The sequence below is a fragment of the Triturus cristatus genome, chromosome 4_2 (assembly GCF_964204655.1).
Source record: "Triturus cristatus chromosome 4_2, aTriCri1.1, whole genome shotgun sequence".
Lineage (NCBI taxonomy): Eukaryota > Metazoa > Chordata > Amphibia > Caudata > Salamandridae > Triturus > Triturus cristatus.
The window spans coordinates 273,922,752-273,949,936 of NC_140586.1; the positions used below are offsets into that span (position 1 = coordinate 273,922,752).

At 47.9% G+C, this 27,185-nt stretch overlaps 1 protein-coding gene across 4 annotated transcripts in view; it reads left to right on the top strand.

Annotated features, from left to right (window-relative positions):
- Positions 1–27,185, top strand: part of HCCS (holocytochrome c synthase) — a 128,409-nt gene that overhangs the window by 99,548 nt on the left and 1,676 nt on the right. Inside the window, exon 7 of one of the 4 annotated variants that reach the window (XR_014960604.1) lies at positions 15,401–15,555. The exons of 2 other annotated variants lie outside the window; for them this stretch is intronic. Coding sequence is in view for 1 of the 2 variants with exons in the window: in XM_085601501.1 (XP_085457627.1) it covers positions 15,401–15,443 (43 nt within the window). In the remaining variant the exon portion in view is untranslated. The remainder of the gene's footprint in view (positions 1–15,400; positions 15,556–27,185) is intronic. One more of the 4 variants, XM_085601501.1, reaches the window with a different exon arrangement.

The window sequence follows — 27,185 nt, forward strand, 5'->3', positions numbered from 1 at the left end:
TGCCCCGGGTGACCGCTCAGCCCTCCACAGGGCTTGGTCGCCCCACTCACTGCTGCCGCTCCTGCCTTCCTTTGCCGCCTCCTGCCTGCAGATTCCTTCGCTCGCTGCCCGCTGCTCCTGGGAATTTCCCACTGCTCCTGGGAATTTCACGCTGCTTCTTGGAATTTCCCGCCGCTGCCTCCCTGCGGCCCCGCCCCCCTGTGATTCCATTCGCCGCCCTGCTCCCGCCACCCAGCTGCTCCTCCCTCCCAGCTCCTTACTTAAGGGGACCGTAGAGGACCACACAGTGTGACCGCTCAGCCCTCCACAGGGCTTGGTCGCCCCACTCACTGCTGCCGCTCCTGCCTGCCTTTGCCGCCTCCTGCCTGCAGATTCCTTCGCTCGCTGCCCGCTGCTCCTGGGAATTTCCCGCTGCTCCTGGAATTTCCCGCTGCTTCTTGGAATTTCCTGCTGCTGCCTCCCTGCGGCCCCGCCCCCCTGTGATTCCATTCGCCGCCCCGCTCCCGCCACCCAGCTGCTCCTCCCTCCCGGCTCCTTACTTAAGGGGACCGTAGGGGACCACAGAGTGTGACCGCTCAGCCCTCCACAGGGCTTGGTTGCCCCACTCACTGCTGCCGCTCCTGCCTGCCTTTGCCGCCTCCTGCCTGCAGATTCCTTCGCTCGCTGCCCGCTGCTCCTGGGAATTTCCCGCTGCTCCTGGGAATTTCCCGCTGCCCGCTGCTTCTTGGAATTTCCCACTGCTGCCTCCCTGCGGCCCCGCCCCCCTGTGATTCCATTCGCCGCCCCGCTCCCGCCACCCAGCTGCTCCTCCCTCCTGGCTCCTTACTTAAGGGGACCGTAGGGGACCACAGAGTGTGACCGCTCAGCCCTCCACAGGGCTTGGTCGCCCCACTCACTGCTGCCGCTCCTGCCTGCCTTTGCCGCCTCCTGCCTGCAGATTCCTTCGCTCGCTGCCTGCTGCTCCTGGGAATTTCCCGCTGCTCCTGGGAATTTCCCGCTGCCCGCTGCTTCTTGGAATTTCCCGCCGCTGCCTCCCTGCGGCCCCGCCCCCCTGTGATTCCATTCGCCGCCCCGCTCCCGCCACCCAGCTGCTCCTCCCTCCCGGCTCCTTACTTATGACGCCCCCAGAGCGACCGCGCAGCGGGAGCGCCGATTGAGCGCCAAAGGTGCGCCAAAGGTAAGCCCGACTGCGCCCGTCCGTGCCTGGACCGCGCCCAGCGCCAGACCCCCCTGGTCCTCTCCCTCGCCAGCACACCCTGCACATCTACGACGCCAAAACCCTCCACGCACTCAACGCCGGCCGAAACACCGCCTGCTACCGAGCCACCCCGAGACGCACCCACGGACCCTTCACCTGCCTGACCTGCCGCTTCACCGTCCTCCGACCCAACACCGCACCTGCTAAACCGAGCCCCAGCAACAAATACCTGATATGCATCCTGCTCAACACCCGCTCCGTTCACAGGCATGCCGTCGAACTCTGGAACCTCCTCGACTCGACAGCACCAGACATCGCCTTCCTTACGGAAACCTGGATGAACGCCGCCTCAGCGCCCGACGTCGCCATCGCCGTCCCAGAAGGCTACAAAATCACCAGGAAGGACCGCGTCAACCAGACAGGAGGAGGCATCGCCATCATCCACAAGAACACCATCCGCATCACGACCAACTCCGATGACACCTTCACCTCCGCCGAACACCTCCACTTCCAGATACACACCGACCCCAACACCACGCTCAGAGGCACCCTCGTCTACAGACCACCAGGACCACGCACACAGTTCAGCGAAGACATCACAGACTTCGTCAGCCCGCACACCATCAATTCCACCGACTACATCCTCCTGGGGGACCTCAACTTCCACCTGGAGGACAACAAGGACCGCAACACCACTGCTCTGCTGGACAACCTGGCCAACCTCGGGCTCAAGCAACTGGTAACCACCCCCACCCACTACGCCGGCCACACGCTTGACCCAGTCTTCTCATCCAGCAAATACGTCACCTTCAGCCACTCCACCAATCTCCAGTGGACTGACCACAGCTGCGTCCACTTCAGCTTCAGTAAAACGACGACCCACCACCACCCTCAACAAGCCCCCCGCAGGAGCTGGAACAAGATCACCGGCGACCAGCTCACCACCTTCCTCAGCCAGAACCCCCCCACCAGCTCAACGGACCCCAACGAAGCCGCCAACAACCTCACACAGTGGATCACCAACTGCGCAGACGCCCTCGCACCACTGAAGAAGAACCCCCCCAGCAGACGCGGCAGCAAGAGAGCCTCCTGGTTCACCGACGAGCTCATCACCTCCAAGAAGAACTGCCGCTCCCTGGAGAACACCTGGCGCACCAACCAGACCACAGACAACATGACGACCCTCAAACACGCCACCCGCAAACACCACCAACTGATCCGCGCCACAAAGAAGACAGCCTTCAAGGAACGACTGGACAACAACACCCACAACAGCAAGGAACTCTTCAGCATCGTCAAAGAGCTCTCCAACCCCGATGCCGGAAACAATGACATCACTCCCTCGCAAGACCTCTGCGACTCCCTCGCAGCCTTCTTCCACGACAAGATCGCCAACATTCACAACAGCTTCGGCCCACCAACCACGAACCCCACCACCGAACCGATGCCCCCCACCGCCACCCTCCGCACCTGGACCCCAGTCAGCACCGAAGACACAACACGCACAATGAACACCATCCACTCCGGATCCCCTACGGACCCCTGCCCACACCACATCTTCAACACGGCCGACCACATCATCGCACCCCACCTCCGCGATATCATCAACGCCTCCTTCAACACCGCCACCTTCCCGGAGTGCTGGAAACACGCCGAGATCAGTGCCCTGCTGAAGAAACCAACTGCAGACCCCTCCGACCTCAAGAACCACCGCCCCATCTCGCTCCTCCCGTTTCCTGCCAAAGTCATCGAGAAGACCGTCAACAGACAGCTAGCCGCCTTCCTCGAGACCAACGGATCCCTCGACCATTCGCAATCCGGCTTCCGAGCCAACCACAGCACGGAGACCGCCCTCGTCGCAGCCACAGACGACATCAGATCCCTAATGGACAACAGGGAAACTGCGGCCCTCATCCTCCTGGACCTCTCCGCAGCGTTCGACACTGTCTGCCACCGCACCCTGATACAGCGCCTGAACAACACCGGCATCCAGGAGAAGGCCCTGGAGTGGATCACCTCATTCCTCGCCGGAAGAACCCAGAGAGTCCGCCTCCCCCCGTTCCGGTCAGCGGCCACCGAAGTCATCTGCGGCGTTCCACAAGGGTCATCGCTCAGCCCCACCCTCTTCAACGTCTACATGAGCCCCCTCGCAACCATCGCACGTCAACACAACCTCAAGATCATCGCCAATGACACCCAGCTGATCCTCTCCCTCACCTTCGACCCGGACGCCGCCAGAGCCAGCCTACACGAAGGGATGAAAGACGTCGCCGAATGGATGAAGAACAGCCGCCTGAAACTGAACTCAGACAAGACGGAGGTCCTCATCCTGGGATCATCACCCTCCGCCTGGGACGACTCCTGTGGCCCCTCCGCCCTGGGAGCCACCCCCAAGCCAACGGACCACGCACGCAACCTAGGCTTCATCCTGGACTCTTCCCTCTCGATGACCAGACAAGTCAACGCCGTCTCGTCTTCATGCTTCAACACCCTGCGCATGCTTCGAAAGATCTTCCCGTGGATCCCCACCGAGACCAGGAAGACGGTCACCCAGGCCCTCGTCACCAGTCGGCTGGACTACGGGAACGCCCTCTACGCCGGCACCGCTGCCAAACTCCAGAAGAAACTCCAACGGATCCAGAACGCCTCAGCACGACTCATCCTGGACATCCCCCGACACAGCCACATCTCCGGACACCTGAGAGACCTGCACTGGCTCCCTGTCAACAAAAGAATCACGTTCCGACTCCTCACCCACGCACACAAGGCTCTCCACGACCTGGGCCCCAAGTTCCTCAACAGCCGCCTGACCTTCCACAAGCCCACCCGCCAGCTCCGCTCCGCCAGCCTCGCTCTCGCCACCGTCCCCCGCATCCGCAGAGCCACCGCCGGAGGAAGATCCTTCTCCTACCTGGCAGCCAAGACATGGAACTCCCTCCCCATCCACCTCCGGACAACGCAAGACCATCTCGCCTTCAGGAAGCAACTCAAGACCTGGCTGTTCGAGCAGTAGCGTTCCCCCCACCCCCCAGCGCCTTGAGACCCTCCGGGTGAGCAGTGCGCTATACAAATGCCTATGATTGATTGATTAGCGGTCCCCGGGGCATGTGGGGGGGCTCGAGCCCCCCACACAGGTATTTTATTTTAAAAAAATAAGCCCCGGGGGGGGGGGGGGGGTGGCAGTCCCCGGGGCAGCGGGGGGGGATGTGTGCCCTCCCGCACAATAATTGAAAGCCCCAGGGGGTGGCGGTCCCGGAGGCTGCGGGGCCCCAAAATATTTTTTGACAAGGCCCCCGGGACTTGGCCCACATTGGGGCTAATTAATAACGAAGCGTGGCCGGATCCTCCGCATCTCGCGATTTTAAAAAATGCTTTTTTTTGGCCCTGGGGGTTCTTGTGGGACTCCCTAAGCAGGCCTAGGGGGTTAGGGTGTTTCTACCCTGCCCCCTTTTCTTGTTTTTCGTGTTTGTTTTCTTGTACCTCGGTTCTACCGAGGCACAAGATGGCTGCCAACAATTCCTGGTGTGAAGTGTTAACAGCCAATTAGAATGCAGCTCGTCATCGGGAGGGTGCGCGGATCCAACGCGGCATAGATATCGAAACTTCTATTTTTTGATTTTCTCAGCAACTACTGAATGGATTTACACCATTTAAAAAAATAAAAAAACTGCTGCTGAACGAAATTACACCAAATTTGGCAAAAAGCTAGTGCTTGCTTTAGAAAGAGACCTTTTTTTAAATGGTGTAAATCCGTTCAGTAGTTGCTGAGAAATTTAAAAATAAAGGTTTCGATAGCTATAGCTGCGGAGGAGTCGCGACCCCTCCCGACCACAAGCTTTATTCTAATTGGCTATCAACATTCCAAACCAGGAAGTGTTGGCAGCCATCTTGTGACTCGGTAGAACCGAGTCGCACGAAAACAGTGAAACAAAGGTGAAGAAAAGGAAGCAGGGTAGAAACACCCTGACCCCCTAGGCCTGCTCAGAGGGTCCCACAAGGACCCCCAGGGCCAAAAAAACCATTTTTTTAAACTCTCCCGAATTCGCTCTGGGTGCACGAATGCGGACAAAAAATGGAAAAAAAAAAAACAATGTGCGGGCTCCCGCGCTTCATATTCAAAGGTCCCGGGGGCACTTATTAATGTTGCGGGGTCCCACGGGGGCTCCCACAGCCCCGGTGACCACCACCTCCCCGGTGCGTATTACATTTTGAGATGTCATCAGTGATGTCACGGACCATGTCATGAATGATGTAATATGTGACGTCCTCAGCAGTGCATTGCGGGGGCGCGAGTTATAGTTAGCTGAACTAACTAAAACGGTGGAATTTCTATGGTTTTGTACGAGAGAAATGTCCAATTAACTACAACGTCGCTGAAACCTATGGTTTTTTCAGTGTATGTGTGTGTGTATATTTGTGTGTGTGTGAATATATGTGTATATATGTATCTATATATGTGTGTGTGTGTGTGTGTGTGTGTGTGTGTGTGTGTGTGTGTGTGTGTATGTGTGTATATGTATATATATATATTCACTGAAAAAACCATAGGTTTCAGGGGTGTTATAGTTAGCTGGACTTTTCACTTGTACAAAACCATTGAAATTCCCCCGTTATAGTTAGTTCAGCTAACTATAACTCGCGCGCCCGCAATGCACTGCTGATGACGTCACATATTACATCACTCATGACATGGTCAGTGACATCACTCATGACATCACTGATGACATCTCAAATGACATCACTGATGACATCACTGATGACATCATCCAGTGAATGTGTGTTTTTCTGAAAATTAAATATGTTTTATATATGTATATCTCAAGGTCGATGGAAGAATAAATGGGTATATAAGTGTCTAAATGGATGATTTGTTTTTGAAAAATTGATTGTGTAACTGATTAAGTGTATCATAGTGAATACATGGCTTAGTGAGTAATGTTTAAATATGTAAATATCTGTATCAGTCTCTCACTTTGTGTATAAGTGGCTGCATGGGTTGGTGAGTAGCTACATGGGTGTCTATATAGGTTATTAGTTGGTTTTTTGAGTATCAGTCTGAGTGTCTGCATGGTTCGGTGGGGGGTATTACGTAGTGCATAGGTGCATGAATGAGTGACTCACTGTTTGTATGGGTTGAACACAGCATGTGTGCAGGACTGTATGGGTGGATGAGTGTGTGTATGGGTGTGTTAGTGAGTGAATGACTGTCTCAATAGTGTCTTTATGAGTAACTACATATGTTTTAAACTAGTATATGTGACTATTGGTGTATATATGTGAGTATATGTGAGAGTGAGAGATTGAAAGAGTTCCTGTATGAATAAGTATGTGTTTCTTTAAGTGATTGTTTAAAAGACTAAGTATGTGTAAGTTTCCGTAGAAGTAAGTATGGTGGTGTGTGTATAACTGTATATGCAAGTAAATGTATGTTTGATTCTTTATTAGCATGAGTGACTGTGTGTGAGTAACTCTATGGATGAGTGGCATTGTGTAACAGGATGTATAGGTGTATGAGTACATATGATGAGTGAGTACATGTATGAGTGACTGTATAGGACTGTTGGTGAATGAGTGGATGTGTATGTGGATCTTAGAATTACTGAAGAGGTTGTTGTAACTGGTATTGGTATGTCCATTGTTTTGAAAATTTTAGTCTCTATTTTTGAATGTGTGTATCAAAGGTTATATTAGGGTGAGAGGAGGTCTGCCACTCTATCACAAGGATGATGTCATCAGTGATGTCATCAGTGATGTCATTTGAGATGTCATCAGTGATGTCATGAGTGATGTCACTGACCATGTCATGAGTGATGTAATATGTGACGTCATCAGCAGTGCATTGCGGGCGCGCGAGTTATAGTTAGCTGAACTAACTATAACGGGGGAATTTCAATGGTTTTGTACAAGTGAAAAGTCCAGCTAACTATAACACCCCTGAAACCTATGGTTTTTTCAGTGAATTTCTGAGGTTTTTTAAATGCTAATTCCTAACTATAACGTGCCTGAAACCTATGGTTTTTTCTGTGAATTTCAAAGGTTTTTTAAATGCTAATTTCTAACTATGCCTACAGAGATAGGACATGTGAAGAAAGAAGAAAAAATGCACAGAAAGAAACAAAAGAAGTGCAGAAAGAAGCAACAGAAGTCCTCAAATACGAAGATAAGTGCAGGAAGAAGGATAACGTGCAGAAAGAACAAAAAGAAGAGCAGAAAGAAGCCTTGTTGCAAAATCATCCTGTACCCTCAACTTTTTCAGACGGATACTGGTGGTAACTGAGTCTGACTAACCAGTCCTAGAGCCAGTGCTATGTTAAAAGACACTTAGAATACAGTGAAAACACCTACATACACTAGGGAACATTATGCGTTGGGGTCCCCCTGTGATTAGCATGACCTCCTCTGTAAGCCCCTAGTATATAATAGGGCATGGGGATTAAAACTACCTCTTAAAACAGGCCACAGGGCGTTTTTGCACACGTTAACTCAGGCCCCGTCCCCTCCATTCACCACTGTGTAAACACGCCCTGTGTCCATTTTTAGTTGGGAGATTAAGTTCATTTGAATCCTGAGGTTCCCTAGGGTCCAACTAGCCCACTAGGTACCTCCAGTAAGTGCCACAGAGCTGCGTTGCAGAGAGGTGTAAAAAGTGGCACGGCCTGGACCACCTCTCTGCAATGCAGCTCAGTGGCGCTTACTGGAAGCACTTGGTGGGCTAGTTAGCCCCCAGGGGCCCTCAGTATTGAAGGGAAATTATATCCCCAATTTAAAACGTGCCATAGTGCGTGTTTGCACACGTCACCTCAGGCCCCGTCCCCTCCCTTCACCACTGTGCAAACGCGCCCTGTGGCTGTTCTAAGTTGAGAGATTAAGTCCCCTTGAATCCTAAGGGTCCCTAGGGTCAAACTAGACCACTAGGTACCTCCAGTAAGCGCCACAGAGCTGCGTTGCAGAGAGGTGTAAAAAGGGGCTTGGCCTCAGAACACCTGGCTGCAGCGCAGCTCCCTGGCGCATACTGGAGATGCCTGTTGGGGGCGCGTTTGCAGAGTGCTGCACGGAGGGGGCATGGCCTCCGGCACGATGCCAGTCTTTTATTTATTTTAGTTTTTTAAGAAGGGGGGCTGTTTGGTTCCCCTTCTTATTCTAATTTATTGGCCCTGATGACCCCATCCCCCAGGGCCAGTCTCCTAATTATATTTTTTTGACCCCAATCCCCAGGGCCGGCCACTGTTTTTTATTATTTTTAAAAAATATATATTTATAGACACACCTAGGACATGCTGGACAAACCGTACATACCTATCACCATGACGATTTGCGTGATATTCATTAAAAGGCGACTATGCATGCAATGAATCCACGTGGAATGTATTTACACCACTAGTGAAGCTCTGACATGTCTGATGCCCTACCGTGCCTAATCCTGGTAGACACCCTTGTCGTTTATTTATACAAACATGGGTAGCTATTGACGGGCACATTTAATACACATGCACACCAAGCCATTCAAAGGGGATTCGACAAAAATTCGACCAAAACTATGCAAGAAACCCCCCTCACGGTTAATAAAACACACATCCACTGCCGGATGTGTAATACTTTTTATTTTACTCTCTGGAAAGGGGACGAACATCACTTGAGAGTCACAGCGTGCTCCGGACAGAGCCCAATGCTGTGTTACACCCACCATTGCCTGCCGAGTGCCACACACCTCTGTGTTGTATTCCACTAGCTAGTGCATATGCTATGACACTCTCTAGCCCATGTGCACTGTAACACCACCCCGTGAATATGTCATGCCACACTTGTCTTTGCACGGGTTATATTGCCCCATCTAACGTGCCTTTCTCGATGCCTATGTTATAACGCACAGTGCTATGCCATACATATTACAATCTGGGATCCATATCTTTGTCACAGTGCATATGCAACGTTACACTCCCCAGCACATATTTTATATTACAACTTTAGAGACTAGTTAGGTTACACAACACTGCCCTGTGCATATTACACTCCAAGGCGCATATCGCATAGCACACGCTAGTGCCTGTGCTATCTCGCGCTCTCCAATGAATCTGTCATTGCGCACAATGTATTGCATATTATATTTCACGCCCGGTTCATCTTATATCACACTTTTTGGTGCATAGTTTATACCATACACTATATCTAGTTTTCATTTTCAATCGTGCTCTCAGGACTATGTTCTATATAACACTGTGTTCACCTACCCTTTTCACGGGCATTACATTTTGCGATAGGGGGTGGAGGGTCAGGGGGTGTTTCTGCCAAGTGAGCCCGGAGTCACAGTCACAAACGTCCTCTTCTTCCTGAATAAAAGTGAGATTATGCTGCATACTTGTTCATATTTTAAGTAGTTTGCACAGACACAATGTTTTAAAAACAATAAAGTTCCTAATACCCGCCTTCTCTGAACAGTTAGCTTGCTGCCCCATCCCCTTCCTCCCTATCCTCTGTTGTGTGAATCCATGGACTAGCCTCCTCCCTCCTGCCATGCATGGTCTGATGTGCTGCCACTGCCCTCAATTTAGTATGATGTACCAGTCCACTCCTCCTGCCCTCCATTGCCCAATTCTATGCCCCATCATTGACCTCCTGCTTAAACTCTGTGCTTAGCTTGCTGCCCCTATTCTCCTTCCCCCTGCCCTCCGATGTCTTTGTGCATGCCCCTGCTCCATCCTTTTTGCCCACCATGTCCCATGGACCTGCCACTCCTATCTACTCTGAGTGTTCTGTTGAGCTGCCACTCCCCTCCCACCTGCCTAGCATTGTCAGATGACTGTAACCTGTCCCTGCCACCTCCACCCTGCCTGTCCACATGCCATGCCCCTATCCTCTTCCTCCTGTCCTACATGGTCCATTGTACTGCCACACCCTTCTGCCCTCCCTGGTCTGTTGTGCTGCAACTGCTCCTCCTGCCTGCCCCGTGTGGTCTGTTGTGAGGTCCCTTCCCCTGAACTTTCTTGTCTGTGCACAGGTCCTGACCCTCCCTTCTATCCTCCATCGTCCTTTGTGCATGCCCCTCCACCCTCCTTCTTGCCCATCATAGCCATTGTGCTGCCACTAACCCTCCCACTTGCCATGCATGGTCTTCTGTGCTGCCATGGACCCTCCCACCTTCCCTGTGTGGTCAGTTAGCTGCCCCTGACCCCCTCCCACCTTCCCTCCATGGTCTGTGTGTATGCCATCACAGTCTCACTGTTGCTCTTCATGGTGTGTCTTGCTTCTAGTGCCCATCCTGCCTGACCTCCATGGCTATCTTGCTGCTCCTGCCCTGCCCCCTTGCCCCCAGCCCTACTCCCTCCCTCCTGGCTTGTCTGTTCCATTGTAATGCCCCTGATCCGTCCCTCCTGCCCTTTATGGTCTGTTATGCTGCAGCTTTCTCTCCTGTCTGTCCATTATGGTCAGCTAGCTACCATTGCCTCTTGCCCCTGTTGTCCATGTGCATGGTCCTGTCCCCTCCCTCTTGCTTTCTATGGATTGTTGTGCTGCACTCCCGTCCTGCATGCCCTGTGTGGTGTATTGTGCTGCTGCAAACCCTGATGCCTGCCCTGCAGGGTCAGTTTGGTGCACCTCTCTATGTCCCTCCTGTCCTCTGTTATCCAAGTCCATGTCCCTATCCCATTTCCTTCCATGATCCAATGTACCATACTTGCGAACATTTTGAACTTGGTAAGAGGGAGATTTTGAAAAAAAACTGGGGTATTGATTTTCCCCTTTGAGTTACATTGAAAAAGAGGATATTGTAGACAGGAGACAGATCAAATAAAGCCCATTTGAGCTTAAAAACATTGGACGTTTCCTGGCTGAATCGGGTCTGTTGGCATGTATGGTTGTACTACCATTGCCTCTTCCTTCTGCCCACAATGGTCTATTACATTGCCACAGCCTTGAAGGAGGGTAGATTTTGTATCACAGGGGGCCCCTGGCCCGTTCTGTCCACACCTGAAGTATGAGACCCTTGTCCTTGCCCTGCCAGCTGCATTTGTAGGCCGTATTAAATTGACCAGCGGGTCCTGTGTTGCTATATAATTATCCTGAGACATCCTTACCACTCAGCCAGCATAAAACCCCTGTGTAGGCCCTTCTGTTCAATATGTAGGCCTCTTTGTTAAATTGACCATAGCTCTGCAATTTTAGTGTATAGCAGTCTGAAGGCAGGTCTGCGAGGCCTTCTGATCCAAACTAGTAGCCCCCACCCTACCCGAGTGCTCCGTGCTCGGTATCAAAGTTCAACATCCCCCTGAAGCTGTCGACATACAGTAGGCTGCATCCTGGACTGGTACTTGCTTCCTGGGCAGGTTTCCCGCTTTTAAGGAAGTGGCAACCGCAGAGCGTCAAGTTAGGAGAACTGAGGAGATTTTATACATGAATATATTGAATTCCCGTACAATACCCATTATTTTCTGCTTGCTCTATGGAACTTACGATAAGCGATTGGCCTGAGAGACTGACCTTTTCACCCAGTCCATTGTCAGCATTAAGTGGGTAAATGACGAAATGTCTGGTAAAATCTGCAGACGAAGCTTTTGGGTAGCATACGTAGGTAGATGTAGCGTGCAAAGGAGCCCACAAAATAATATAAAAAGGGAGCACCCACAGATATCGACGGACTACCTCGCCGTCTGTATGTAGGTTAACAGGCAGTGCAGGTTTTCCCCAAGAGCTGGGAGCTCTTGTCTTCCTTTGCTTAAAATGTCTTGCTCTGCTTTGCTTGAAGTATCTTATTCTATTTAACCTATATGAAATGTCATGTTATGTTTAACCATTGTTCTCTTTACTTTTGCATTTAAAAGATTTTGTATTGTAATTGCAGGAATGCTTGCTCTAAGAGTAAACGTGAGTGTTCCTAGGTAACATTTTCCTTGGTGTAACTTGTTTCTCATGATGCATTTATAGATGTGTTTTCTCTCTCTCTCTGTCAGTACATTAATTGAGATACAGAGAATATTATGACAGCTGTATGATTATCTGGATTCTGTATTTTGTACTTTATGTCTCTATTCTGCGGTTTCTTTGAAGTTGCATCTTCTCATTAAACTGCCATTGTATTCTGCCTCCAATTCCATGTCTCATATGTCTGTTTTCTTCATTTTTGGAGCAAGCGTTCCTAGGCACCCCGGCTCAAATTAAGGTGCCCCTTTTGTCCCTGACTCACTCTCCTGCTCAGTTCTGTGGTGGCTCCCGGGGATCTGGGGACCGCCCCTAGCTTCCTTGACCCGTAATAGATCTTCCCTCCAACAGCCTCTCTTGCAAGTCCTGTATTGTTGGTTTGTTGCCCCTGCCCCCCTTTCCACTGCCCTCCATAGTCTGTTGTGCTTCCACGGCCCTTCCTGCCTGCTCAGTGTGGTTAAATTGTTGCCTTTGCACCCTCCTACCTGCCTTCAATTTTCAGAGTCCGTGCCCCTGGCCTCTGCCTCTCAACAGTATCCTAATGAACAACTAGATTGCTAACATTCTATATTTATTACAAAAGTGTGGAACGCCTGACATCATCTTGATGTAATCAAAACTGTAATACCTAGAGCATTTCCTTTAGAAATTACATATATGAGAGGGTCTTATTGGCATCAAAATTATGGTTAGTGCTCTAAAATTCTAAAATAAGGACATATTTTCTGAGTTTTCAAATAGCGACAAAGCAATTTTAAATTATTTGTTATCTTTATGTTTTTTTATCCAGTTGACCACTTGATTAAATGTTGCACTTAGGGGAGAGGATGTGGTGTTACTTCCAGAACTGCAGACTTTGCAACTGGGGAACCAGGTTGAAGTTTCTGCTTCAGCTCGACATTCTGTGATTCTGGTCAAATCACTTAGTCTCCCCATGTCTACAACCAAAATGAATTTGTTCTTGTGTGATGTAACCAATGCTCATGTAAAGCACTCCAATACCTGACAAGTCTGCACTATATAACACTGCAAAAACACAAAATAATAAGTGTTTTGCACACTTCTGTCATTGGGCTATATTTGGGCTACATCTGGGTGATTTTGGGCTACATTTGGGCTCTTTTGTCTCCGGTGGCCATCTTGGGAGATTTATTTGTTATGAAGTTTCCTAATTTCCTCATGTACTGCAGTCTCCTCAGTAGGAAATGCTTTCAGTTTTTTACTTTGATTCCATCATGAAGGTATCCAGATATGTCACACATTTGCCATAAATTCTGAATGTTAGCACTCTAGTTGCTCATTAGATCACTGTAGTAAAACTACTGCACCATGGAAGTCTGCTCCTGGTATTAAAAGTGCATGTTTCAGTCTGCATGTCAGAATGTTTTAATGAAATAGAAGAGGATTTGAGAAGTCACTCAAAATGTGCCCTCATTTTCTTTCTTCAGCATTAATCATAATTTCTATGGCAAAATGAACCTCCTCATTGTGTTCCTTTTTAAATTAAATGTTTTAAGTGTTACCAGTTTATTCCAATCAAGATGGCTTCAGGTGTGCCATACTTTTGTCATAATGAAGACAGTAAGCGCTCTAGTTGTTTTTAAGAACATTCTGGGACATTCTGTCATTGGGCTATACTTGGGCTACATCTGGGTGATATTTGGGCTACATTTGGGCTCTTTTGTCTCTGGTGGCCATCTTGGGAGACTTATTTGTTATGAAGTTTCCTAATTTCCTTATTTACTGCAGTCTCCTCAGTAGGAAATACTTTCAGTTTTTTACTTTGATTCCATCAAGAAGGCATTCAGATGTGTCACACATTTGCCATAAATTCAGAATGTTAGCACTCTTTTTGCTCATTAGATCACTGTAGTAAAGCTACTGCTCATCAGGGAAAACTGCTGCTGGTATTGAAAGTGCATGTTTCAGTCTGCATGTCAGAATGTTTTAATGAAATAGAAGAGGATTTGAGAAGTCACTCAAAATGTGCCCTAATTTTTCTTTCTGCAGCACTAATCATACTTTTTATGGAAAAATGAACCCCCTCATTTTGTTCCTTATTAAATGTTTTAAGAGTTACCACTTTAATCCAAGCAAGATGGCTTCAGGTGTGCCATACGTTTATCATAAGTAGGACTGTTAGCGCTCTAGTAGTTCTTTGGAACACTCTGGGAAGCTGCAGTAGAACACAAAGGAATCAACTGACAGTCTCTGCCCTTGTTGGATGTACATGTTTTACTGAGAATGTCAGACTTCATTCTCACATGACTGAGAAAGATAATGTGAATTTACAGAAAATAAGCTCTCAGTTTAGCCTATAGATCACCTTCCAAACCTCTGTGGTAAAAGCATGAGAAAATATTTTTCTCTCAATCATGATATCCCAGCAGAAGGCTTTTTCACATGGTGAAATCACCTTAGAACATACCACAATTCCTAAAATGAGTATGGTACCATCAACAAATGATTTATAATGTAACCAAAGTCTTAAAACCTTCTATTAACTGCAATGCTTTTTAATGAGGTGCTATCATGTATATTGGTCCCAAGATGGCTGCCAACACTTCTTAGATGAAGTGCTGACAGCCAATCAGATCTCAGGATGAGATGTGTGGTTAGGCTCCGCCCACATATATATATGCTTTTAAATGCTATTTTCTCAGGAAATACTGAACAGATTTACACCAGACCTGCAAAAGGCACTTCCTTGACCTTATGGCTACCTCTCTGCCAAATTTCAAGTAATTCTGTTCAGCCGTTCGGGCTGTAGCTGTGTCTAAAGGTCCTATGGAAAAATGCATGGGGAAAACGCGTTTTGGGACCCCCCTTTTTTCTCAGCCCCTGCTTGACGAATCCCCCCGAGACTTTCAGGGTAGGAGCGGAGCGTAGCGCCCCACCTATTTTGAAAAATTCGCGAGGATTCGTCGACCGGCGCCAAAGTTATTCCAAATAGAATGTTGCGGATTTCCTATGGAAACAGGGTCCTAACTATAACTACCTACTGGCGACCGCCAGTAGGTAATATATATATATATCTCCCAACCTTGCTCTCTCCTCATGGCGAAAAGAGTGTGACGCTGCTCCGGGGGTTGTTAAAAACGGCTTTATTTCTGTTAAAACGCTGGCATTAAAAGTCTCTGGAAACGCAGGGCAGACGCGTTTCCGCCTTCAATGGCTTCATCAGTGCCCATTCCAGATATTCTCTCGTTGTTCCTGGGGGTCTTTTCAAATGTTATTTGCACCATGACCACTCCCAATCATGTAATCATAGGCCCCTCCTTCACCTTGCAGGTGCAGGCATCTCACGTTCCTTTTACCACACTACTGCATTCTGGTAAGTGAAGTCCTCCATAGGAGCCCATACAGTGATGGACTTGCCTTAAACATCGGTTGATGCTCCAAACCTTGTTGGCTGGTGACCCCACGCCTTGGCAGTCATGTGGAAGGTATATATATATATATATATAGTGTGTGTGTATATCAGGCCTCAAAAAATCATAAAAACCTTAGTAGACCTGCAGGTCTAGTAACCAGAATATTCTACTCGACCTAACTGTAATGTACTTGACCCGTAAACGGGTCTCAAATTGTGTGATTCTAGGCAAATACTTTATTTTAGAGTCGCCCTTTTGTTCATTATCACATTTGAGAGCACCTTCAAATATGTGAGTTCAGCATTTTTGCTGTACAAAAAAGACCACTTTAGTTTGATTAAATAGACAAAATGTTTACTCCAGGTATAAGAATCTAGCCCACATGTAGGGTAACCATGGTCCTTAACTTGCCTTTTAGTTCACTACTAGCATTGCAATCAGGGCAGGGACAGGAGTGTTTCTCAATATACCTACCTCATAAATGTTTGAGGTAGGTCGTAGTTTTCAACCCATTAGGAATTGGCATCCATCACTGAGATAGTGGCCTGCCGGGATCAGCAGACCACCATGTCTATGATTGCTTTTTTAATAAAGCAAACTTATTTTTTTTATGCAGCCCATTTTCCGTAAAGGTGTTAAAAAAAAAAAAGAAAAAGAAAAATTTAATGTTCAATTTTGACCACTGCTTTCTCTTTAAAAATATTTGTATCAACATTCATGGGGACCCCTTCCCGTTTGCTGATAGTTTCCACCAACCTCAAGGTGTCTGTAAAAAATGAATGTTTTGCGACCATAATTTGGTTGCAAACTATTCTTACATACCACTACAAATCAGTATCTGGAAGGAACACCCTGAATACGCGCCTTCCAAATACCGATTCGAAAACCCTGGAGGTGGACTCTCCATTGTACACAAAAACTCCCGCCGACTCACAACGGCTTGCTCGAATGAAGACTTTACGAGGAACTCACCTACAGACCTCCCGGATCTTGCGCACCATTCTCCATTACCATCGCAGAACTCATTGCGCTCCACGCACTCACCTCCACGTACTATGCCTTGCTGGAGACCTGAATTTTCACCACGACAACCTCCGCGACCACCAACTCCACTATCCTCCTGACCACCTCACCATCATCAGACTTAAGCAGTTCATCACTGCCCGCACTCACAAGGCAGGACACACCCTCGACCCCATATTTGCAGGAGAAAACAACATCCGCTTCAGCCACACCATGAATCCCCTCTAGACGGACCACCACTGCGTCCACTTCTCCTTCTCAAAACCCACCATACACAAACCTACACCACCCCGCCCACACAAACTGGAGCAAGATCACCAAAAACACCTTAACTCTGCCCTCAGATGCACTCCTCCTCCAAACACACCTCGAAAGCCACCTGGTTCACCACTGACTTCCGAGAATCCAAGCACACGTGCCGGTGACTCGAGGAAGCATTGAGGAAAAGCAAAACCTTGGAAGCATGCACCGCCTACAGGACCGCCATGACAGAACACCACCAACTCATCCGGTCCACAAAGAGGAACTTCATCCAGGACAGAATCCTCTCCAACTCCAGCAACTCTAAGGAACTCTTTAGCATCATACAAGAATTCACCAAACCCCCCAGCGAAACCTCAGATGTCCCTCCCTCTCAGGCTCTCTGCAACAAACTTGGCTACTTCTTCCATCACAAGATTAAGACTCTCTGCAACAACTTTGACGAACAGAACCAAGGCTCAGACATAACACCAGCCACGTCACCCAGCCGACCATCACCGCCGGGACCCCTGTCACCACAGAAGACACACGAGAGACCATGAGGAGGATTCGCTCAGGAGCCCCACCGACCCCTGCCTGCTGCACATCTTCTACAGAGCTGCCTCCGCCATAGCTCCTGAACTACAACATACTATCAACAGCTCCCTGTAACAGGCGCCTTCTTCGACAGCTTGAAACGTGCAGAAGTCAAACCCCTCCTCAAGAAGCTCTCCGCAGACCTGACGGACCTCAAAAACTACATACCCATCTCCCTCCTCCCTTTTGCCGCCAAAGTCACAGAGAAGATAGTCAACAATCCGCTCACAAACTTCATAGAATCCAACTCGATCCTCGACACTTCCCAATCCGGATTCCGCAGCAACCACAGCACCGAGACCGCCCTCCTAGCCACCACGGACAACATACGCACTCTCCTCGACCAAGGCCACACCCAGCACTCCTCCTACTGGACCTCTCAGCAACCTTCGACACAGTCTCCCACCGCACACTAGCTGCCAGACTCCATGACGCCGGCATACAGGGAACTGCCCTAGACTGGATTTGCTCCTTCGCGCCGACCGCACTCAAAGAATCAGACTCCCGCCCTTCCTCTCCGAACCCACAGAGATCAGATGCGTAGTACCCCAAGGTTCCTCACTCAGCCCTGTGCTCTTCAACAGCTACATGTCCCCACTCGCAACCATCGTCAGAAAATATGGACTCAGCATAGTTCTACGCCGACGACAACACCCAGCTCATCCTCTCACTCACCAAGGAACCCGACACCACCATACTGCGTCCAGGAAGGAATGAAGGACGTCTCATCCTGGATGAGCAGCAGCTCCCTGAAGCTCAACTTAGAGATGACAGAAGTCCTCGTCCTCAGATCCACACCCTCCACGTGGGACGACACCTGGTGGCCGCATGCCCTCGGTAACCCTCCCACGGACCACGCCTGCAACCTCGACATCATACTCTACTCATCCCTCACCATGAACCGGCAGATCAATGCCGTATCTTCCACGTGCTTCAAAACCCTCCGCATACTCCGCAAGAACTTCAAGAGGATCCTACCAGGAAGACCATCTCCCATACACTTATAACCAACATACTGGTTAATTCCAGCATAGAAGGCGTTCCCGTAGTCCAGTCTCTACTCCACAAACTCCAGACCGTCCAGAACGCTATAGCCAGACTCGTCCTCCGCATCCCACGACAAGACCACATCACCCAGCACCTACGAGACCTCCACTGGGTCCATGTCGAAAAGAGACTGACCTTCCAGCTTCTCACTCATGCCTACTAATCCCTCGACAACACCGGACCCCAATACCTCAACGAAATAATCACCTTCCACACCCCCAAGACAAACCTCCACTCCGCCGCCCTCGCCCTGGCCGAAATCCCTCACATCCGGAAAGCCAGAACGGGAGGAAGAGCTTTCTCCTACATCGCAGCCAAAACCTGGAACGAACTACTCCGCATCAGACGAACCCCATACTGCAAGCATTCAGGAAGAGTCTCAAGACCTGTCTTTTTGGTTGAAGCAGACCTGCCCGTCACCCCCTCTTAAGTTTGGCAGAGCATATTCCAAGGGCTCAGTGATTAGCAGAACAGTTTGACTTTGTCTGATGCCCTCACTTTGGCTAATCAGGTTTATGGCTGCACAGAAGACAGTGATTTGGAGGCTGATGCCACCTCTTCCACTAGAACACTGATGCTGGCCTGTATCTGGACTAAACCAATTTGACTGGTAAGGACACGAGACATTCCTTACCCAAAAAAGCAAATAATTAGTAGAAAAGTCATCCCAGGCAATAGTTATTAGAAAATGCAGATTCAGAAAAATAATCCCAGTACCTGCGCCAAGACACATGAAATAAAGGAAGCCATAACCACACCTACAACCGTAGCCCTTCTTGACACTATGAATATAAAGTTAGTCTAAACCAAAGGAAATGATGGACGGAGTGTTGAACATTGCAAGCACTCACCCCCAGTCAACTGATCTGGGTTTAATCCATCACCGTTCTTTAGCCCACTCTGCCACTCCAGTTCAGACATGGCCATATGCAAATCAGTCTGTGCCTCATGGGAACAGTCCAGCCTGAACTGCCAAGCCATGTCTTTCCTGGACCGGAAACAAGCTTCCTAGGACCGGTTTCTGGCATTTCAGCCGTCTTCAGCCAGGCTTGCTTGAATCCAGTGGCAAAGTGAGCAAGGGACTCACGTCTGAGCATACCCTGCCAACTTATGGCGAACAAAGCAAAAACCAAAGGAAATGATGGACGGAGTGTTGAACATTGCAAGCACTCGCCCCCAGTCAACTGATCTGGGTTTAATCCATCACCGTTCTTTAGCCCACTCTGCCACCCCAGTTCAGACATGGCCATATGCAAATCAGTCTGACCCTGTGCCTCATGGGAACAGTCCAGCCCGAACTGCCAAGCCATGTCTTCCCTGGACCGGAAACTGATGCTGGCCTGTATCTGGACTAAACCAATTTGACTGGTAAGGACACGAGACATTCCTTACCCAAAAAAGCAAATAATTAGTAGAAAAGTCATCCCAGGCAATAGTTATTAGAAAATGCAGAATCAGAAAAATAATCCCAGTACCTGCGCCAAGACACATGAAATAAAGGAAGCCATAACCATACCTACAACCGTAGCCCTTCTTGACACTGTGAATATAAAGTTAGTCTATGCAGCCATGCTGGTATAATGGGGTAGGATTTTATTATTGCTAAAGCAACAAAACGTAGCACACCAGAATGAAACGGGCAGGGGGGGGGGGGGTGAGGTGGTCAGAGTGGGGTAATTAGTATTTGAGCGCTTAGGCAGGGCGAGAACCATACTGCTAATCAACAATGAGAGCATCTCTAAGCAACCCTATGCAGAATAGAAACAAAGGTGCATATGGACAATCTGGGACAGATTCGAAAATATTATCAGGAATGGATCCAGGCTAGGAACAGATGCCAATACAAGAAAATACATATCTTGGTCAAACAAACTGCTGCAATTCATGACTAAAGTAGCAGACAGAAACAAATGAGTTTTATATTAATTTCAAATCCTGTGGTTCCAGCGCTGAATGCTGCAGCTCTTTCATACCTTTGTTTCTCAGAGGACAATTAAAGGGTACTATTAATAAAGCAGCATGATCCAGGACGTATTAATCATCAACCAGGTGCACTGAGGAAATGAAACCTTGGATCACGTGGTTTATTGAAAGGATTGGGTTTTGTCAATAACTGTGCTTAATTTGTCCAAATCCCCCACTCACAAACCGAACTCCGCAAATACCTTTACGATTATTCAGTGCCCAAATGGTCACAGTATAAGACGTGGCAGAATGAAAGCCCTGCTCCCCACATTCTATTGCATGTTTAAGACTGAGTAGGGAACTTTGGTAAGTGCAGGGGGTTAGCGAGAGAGATTGGTTTAATGCCTTACCGTAGATATATATTGAAAAAGAGCATTGGTATACTGTTATTGCACAGACATCAGGGCTTTGCTTAGTTCACAATAATGTGTCACACATACAATATACAAAGGGAAATATCACCCATATGCAGGGCTACTGGAATTATGCGTAAGGAGAGGATCAGATTATGAGGGAGGGTGTACTAAATTATGTGCCAAGAAAAGACAAATTATGCAACGTAATGCGCCACGTTTTGTAATCGTATTATTTCAGGATTTTGTAATGTTTTTCACTTTAACACTGTCTGGGCAAAGGGTTCACCTCATTAATACCAGAATAATATCCAAATACAGTTCTAATCAATTGAAAGGTGAGCAGCCAACAGTTGCATTGGGCCATCCACTGTGCGGCAACACGCGTCGCTGTGATTTTTTTGTAACTTTTGATCTATTCAAGCTGGACACAGATTTTTTTTTGGGGGGGTAAAATATGCAAATTATAATGGATTATGGTTTAAACTCTTAATTATATGGAAAAAGCCATTGCTGCAGAATCACTTAATTCCAATGGCCTTGCCCATAAGCATACTGTAAACCTTGAAATGTCAAACCTGAAGCCTCCTCATCTCTGAATCCACATCCTCCTGCACTCTTTAACGATTTCATCCTCTCCTCCATTTCTCTCTCGCACCTCCCCTTCCAGTGTGCTTTAATTTAAAATTAAATCCTATGGGGAGGGCCGGCAATGGCTACTGGGTTGCCCACTTATTTTTATTTGTGCAGCATCACACGCCTAGTTTCTTTTTAGATTACAGTTTACAAAAATATGCCAAAATGGCCCCCGATGTGCCACGCTGAATGCGTACACATCAGCGGCCATCCTTAAATGTTTTCTGAGCTTTATTCAGCAGCCGTCAAATGGGCAGAAGGGAGCATCCTCATTCGACACTGGGGCACAACCTTTCCTCAGCAGATACCCTCTTCTTGTCCCCTTTCTATCTACTGCTAGCTTTCCTTCTCCCTTCCTCTGCAGTCTTTCCTTTCTTTTTTTTTGCTTTTTCTGCTTTATATCTCCATTTTCCCCTTTCCCTTCTTCATTTTCTTCAAAACTTCTCTCTTGATTTCATGCATTCCTTTCTCGTTCCTCTGTGCTTTCTTCATTCTTCTCATTTATTCTTCTTTTTGTCTTCTCATTCCCTCCCTCTTGAAATTGCTGTCCTTTCTTTCCTCTCCAGTTCCTTCTTTCCCCATTTACTACTTTTCATTTCTTCTTCATTACTCTTTCGGTTCCTTTTTTTCCCTTTAGCTTGTTCTCATTCTTCCTTGATCCTTTCTTCATGCTTTCTACATTTCTTCCTGCTTTCTTCTTTCTATTTATTATTTTTTCCCTTTTTCCACAAAGCACATGTATATTGAGTAACAGTGTCTTCACACTGCACCATTTCACTAACCTGCATTCCTCTTTCATAGGTACAATTCTGTTTGATGTATTCAGCGTATCATTGGAAGAAGCCTTTTTTCTATTACTCTTCCTTTTTTTATTACTCTTACTGTTTATCAAAGAAGATCTTTGCTTCAATACGTCCTTAATTTGTAAATGTCCCCATGGTTGGAGAGTTCACATTTTTGGCCTTAAATTTGGCAGGATCCTCCTCTCCTCCCTAGTTCAAATGCCTTTACAGGGGGAACATATTTGTTCTATGCATACAGGCTGTCTGCATATCACATACCAACTGCTGAAAATCTGCTGCAGCAAGATTCTAAATGGCTGGCATAAAATGAGAAGCCTGCATAATTGCACCTCTCCTTCGTATTAGAAACTAGCATTGATAACCTAAACGAGACCTATTGGCTTTGCCAGTGGTGTTTAGCGAGGCTGTATTGCATGGCTAAGGAAGAATAAAGAAAAATCCTATGATGCTGCTGTCCCACGCCTGTGAGCATACGGGCCTTCAAAATGACACATGCATTGTTTTCTCTTTTATTCACCAATCTGAGTTTGATTGAAAAAAATGCAAAAACATTTTTTTGTTAAAGCTAGGTGTGGGCAGAGACCGCAAACGGGCGAGAATCAATATGGAGCATGGGGTAGAAATCCAAGCGGTTGAGAGACCGCAATATGGAACGGTGGGGGGGAGGGTACATCAGGGCGAGCACTTCGGAGTTAGGTGGGGGAGAATCGCACAGGCAGGAGAGTAACACAGGGGGTAAGAGAAGTACATTAGGGAGACAGCTGATAAGCATGCACTCTCATGGCTGGCTTAAGATGGAAGAAAAAAGTAGTTTCTGTTAACAGTTGAAGGGCACAAGTAAATTAAAATAGTACGGGGAGGGGCAGGCAAGATGGACTAGGCAAACCATCCAATAAGGAGGCGTCGAATGAGTGCTAAAAGTCATCCAGTGGCACGCAATAGTCTTGCTGCAAGCTCCTCTATGTTCTTGGTAAGCTGACAATATGTGTACAACCAGGGAGATGTGCTGCTTGGCAGGCTGCACTATAACCCAACAGATCAAGTTTTTATACCTGGAAGTCCTTTTTTAGATCTCGCCTAGCTATTGCGTAGCAATCGCTATGCGAGACTCTAGTAAGGGGCTCCCAAAAGTGCTCCCAAAAGTGGATTGCATGGCGAGCACGCGCACAATCACGTGCATCGTGCCGCCATGCAATCCACTTTTGGGGAAGCGCTTCAGCCCACTGGCGCGTGCCCTGGCGACGGGCGTGCGGTTACGCGCACAAAGACGAGCAGAGGCGCCATAAGGCTTTCCTCTCTCGTCATGGTGCTCGCACATCGCACACCACTCGCCAGCCAGCCTGCTTTCACTTTTGCGCCTCAGTCTTGTTCCTTTTGCAGAGAATTTTTCACAACAAACTCTGCAGCCTTTCCCTCATCCTGGAGCCTTGCTGGATTCAGTCCACGCCAGTTTTTCCTTAATGCTTTAAAAGAGTTGGCACACTGTTCTGCCTGACTTATGTTGTTACTTATTATAATGCACTGCAGAGAGTTTTAGAGCTCCTCCATCTTGGCACATCATAACCCGGAAGCACTGCCTTCTTCACAGATGGAATACAAAACATAAGCGATGCTCTTCTTCAAACACCGTTCATACTCCTAGCTGGCTTTGCAGTCACACCTCATAAAGTACAAATATTAAGATCATCAGATGACTGCACCACACTCAACACCACATTATAATGATGTTACTGATCGACCTAATGGATGCTGCCTGTGGTTCTAAAAGGTTCTAAGAAAACTCTACAAGAGGCATGTCTCACGGAACTAAGGCTGCGGCCTATCACATGTAAAACAGGCTTCTGTAGTTGACAATTTCATAGATACTTATACTAGAGAAAGAATAGCCGATATCAGCAGCGAACGAGACATTTAATGGTTTATGCAGCAGCGTCATCACTTGTCAAGGTAAATTTAAAACCAGTAAGGGGACATAACTTGGGCATTCATTTGAAATGAAACATTATCTTGGGCTCGAAGATACCGATGGTAAATGGCTATCCTCTGTGCCAGTTGTCACTGAGCTACAAAGGTGACTTCCGGTGATGGCGCTGCAGCTCCGGCTTGTAAGTGGCAGACCGGTACAGTTTTTCTTTAACCAGTGAAGGACAGAAAAAAGATAGTGTCTTGGTTCAATCTCAGTTTTATTTTTTGCTTTGGCAGGGGTCAGCCCTGGTAGGCCCTAGCCCTCTTTGAGCACTGTTAATCTGTATTACTGATGAGGGCTTCAGCGGTACATCCCGCTTCAAATGCTGGAGTACTCACATTCGGTAATCCAGGACTGTGAGCCTCATTTGCCTGGCCTTGCGATGACCCCTGCCAGGGACACCCCCTGGAGTACTCCTTGGGTAAATCGGGACTGTGAGACTCATTTGCCTGGCCTTATGAAGGCCCCCTGTAGTACTCCTTCGGTAATTCAGGACTGTGAGTCTCATTTGCCTGGGTTGGTGATGACCCCTACCAGGGGCACCCCCTTGAGAGAACCTAATTGGTTTAAAGGGGTCATATGTTATGAGCCTTTATATAATATGCATATGGCTGAACGCAAACAATGGTTTACCACATCTCCAAGATGTCATTTAACCCCTTTTGCTATCACTTCAAAATAAAACATTAACGCAAGAGGCTACATTACCCATCTATACATTGAAAGGTTTCCAATCTAATACTAACGATGCGTTTTAAATAGCATTTACCACCTAGACCTTACAGCAATAATCGGGGTCTAATTACCTGAATCAACAGGACTTGTTTTCCCTAGCATGGGAAATTATTTCCAGTGCACATCTGGCACTGCACGTCCCGGTGGCGAGGCATGTGCCGGTTCCTGCTTGGGGTCTGAAGCGCCTTAAAGCATGTCTGCCGTCCATCCTCCAAACAGGCCATCCGCTTCTGTTTTGAGTGCCTGTGCAGAAAACAAGGTCCCACGTGCCACTAGCAAGGAGTGAAACGGGATGAGGCCACCTCCAAATTGTCATGACATGCTGTTATCAGGCTAAACAAGCATTGGCATAGCCAATAGGTCTCGCTTTTGGGACCTTATAAGTGTTTAGCCATGCAACAGTTGCATAACTAAATACTTATAAGGTCCCAAAAGCGAGACCTATTGGCTATGCCAATGCTTGTCATTGATTAGCCACTCTGTGGTTTTGCTGTTGGGTGAATACAAGTAAAAGTCAGTGCATGAACGTTTGAATGACTGGGCACATTTAAGGATGAAAAAATGAATGCGTTCATTGTTGAGTGCATAATCCCCAGCAAAAGACGTAGAGAGCAGCCTCCTGCCGCTCAAGGGCCCATAGCAACCTCCAGCATTCTTGCTTCAGTCAGTCATTCATTCACTCACTCCTCTATCAACCATCCATGTACACACTCACCCATTCTTCCATTCACCAAGAGTCCTCTGTGCTCTCACCACTCATCCATTCGTACTAAGTCACTTATACAGATTTATTCTCATTGTTACCATGGCTGAGCAAGGTCTTGGAGAAATATGTTAATACCATACTGACAGAGTTCCTGGAGAAAATCATTTGCTCGAACTTTCCCACACAGGTTTCTGTCCCATGCATGGGACTGAAACCGCACTCCTCGCGGTAACTGAACAAGGAGGCGCAGCAGCAATCATTCTCCTTGACTTAAGTGCCGCATTTGACACTGTAAATCATGACATACTAATACACCGACTCATCAACTTGGGAGTCTCAGGAAATGCCATTAAATGTTTTAAATCATTCCTGGTGGACCGTTCCTTCCAGGTTTTTGGGGGCGAAACCACCTCTCCCAGCAAGCCACTCAGTTGCGGTGTGCCTCAGGGCTCCTCCCTGAGCCCCACATTGTTTAACATTTATATGAGCCCCCTAGCTGAGATTGTCCGTCTTTTTGTCATAAAAATCATCACTTATGCCGACGACACTCAGCTAGTGGTGGCCCTTAACCAACCTAACACTGCCGATAACAACCTGAGCGGATGCCTGGAGGAGGTGGTTAAATGGATGACACTGTCCTGTTGAAAGTTGAACGGAGACAAAACAGAGCTTATGCTCTTGGGTAATGCCCCCAAGCTCATTATGAACTCTCTGTGGCCCCCTTGCCTTGGTCCTGCACCAGCACCAAAGGTCACGATCAAGAGCCTGGGCATCTGGCTGGATGACACCCCCTGCTTTAACCATCAAGCAGCTAAACTTGCAGCCACCTGCTATGGTCTACTGAGACTACTTCGGAAGATTCTTCCCCTACTTCCATTCCAGGCGAGAGAGATTATGGTCCAGGGCCTCATTCTGTCACGCCTGGATTTTGGGAATGCCCTCTATCGAGGAGCCCCTCAATCCACTCTGCGCAAGCTCCAGGTCATCCAAAACTGCGCAGCCTGAACACTCCTTCAAATTCCCCGTCGACTCCCTATCAGTCCTGGTCTGAAAAACCTCCACTGGCTCCCAGTTCAAGAGAGAATCAAATTTAAGGCGCTCTGTATTGCCCACAGGGCCTTCTGGAAGACATGCCCTGCTATCAACCAATCGTTGATTACCCCTAACCATCCTAACAGGCAGCTTAGATCAGCATCCTCTCTCCTCGCCAGAGTACCCAGGATAAAAAGAACCAGATGTGATGGCCGCTCTTTTGCTTATAAAGCGGCCAAACTCTGGAATGCTCTCCCCCTGCACCTGCGCTCAGAGCCTAATCTGCTCCCATTTTATAAACTTCTAAAAACTCTTCTTTTTAATAAACCTGTATAGCTTCAACTGTTTTCCCTGCACGTGTTGTCTGCAGCGCTAGGACGCCTAAGGGTAGCTATCGCGCTCAATAAATTGTCTTTTAATTTCATTCACCTTGTGACTGGTTCGCATTTGCCCGCTCACCAATCTGAGCAACCACACCATCACCAAAGAACACTTTTTTTTTTTTTAAATCAAGCCATACCTCTTGGCTTTCCCCTGCTTGTTTCTGTAGCATCCATTTGCAGATGGTTTTGTCTACACTCACTCACATTGAAGCCGGG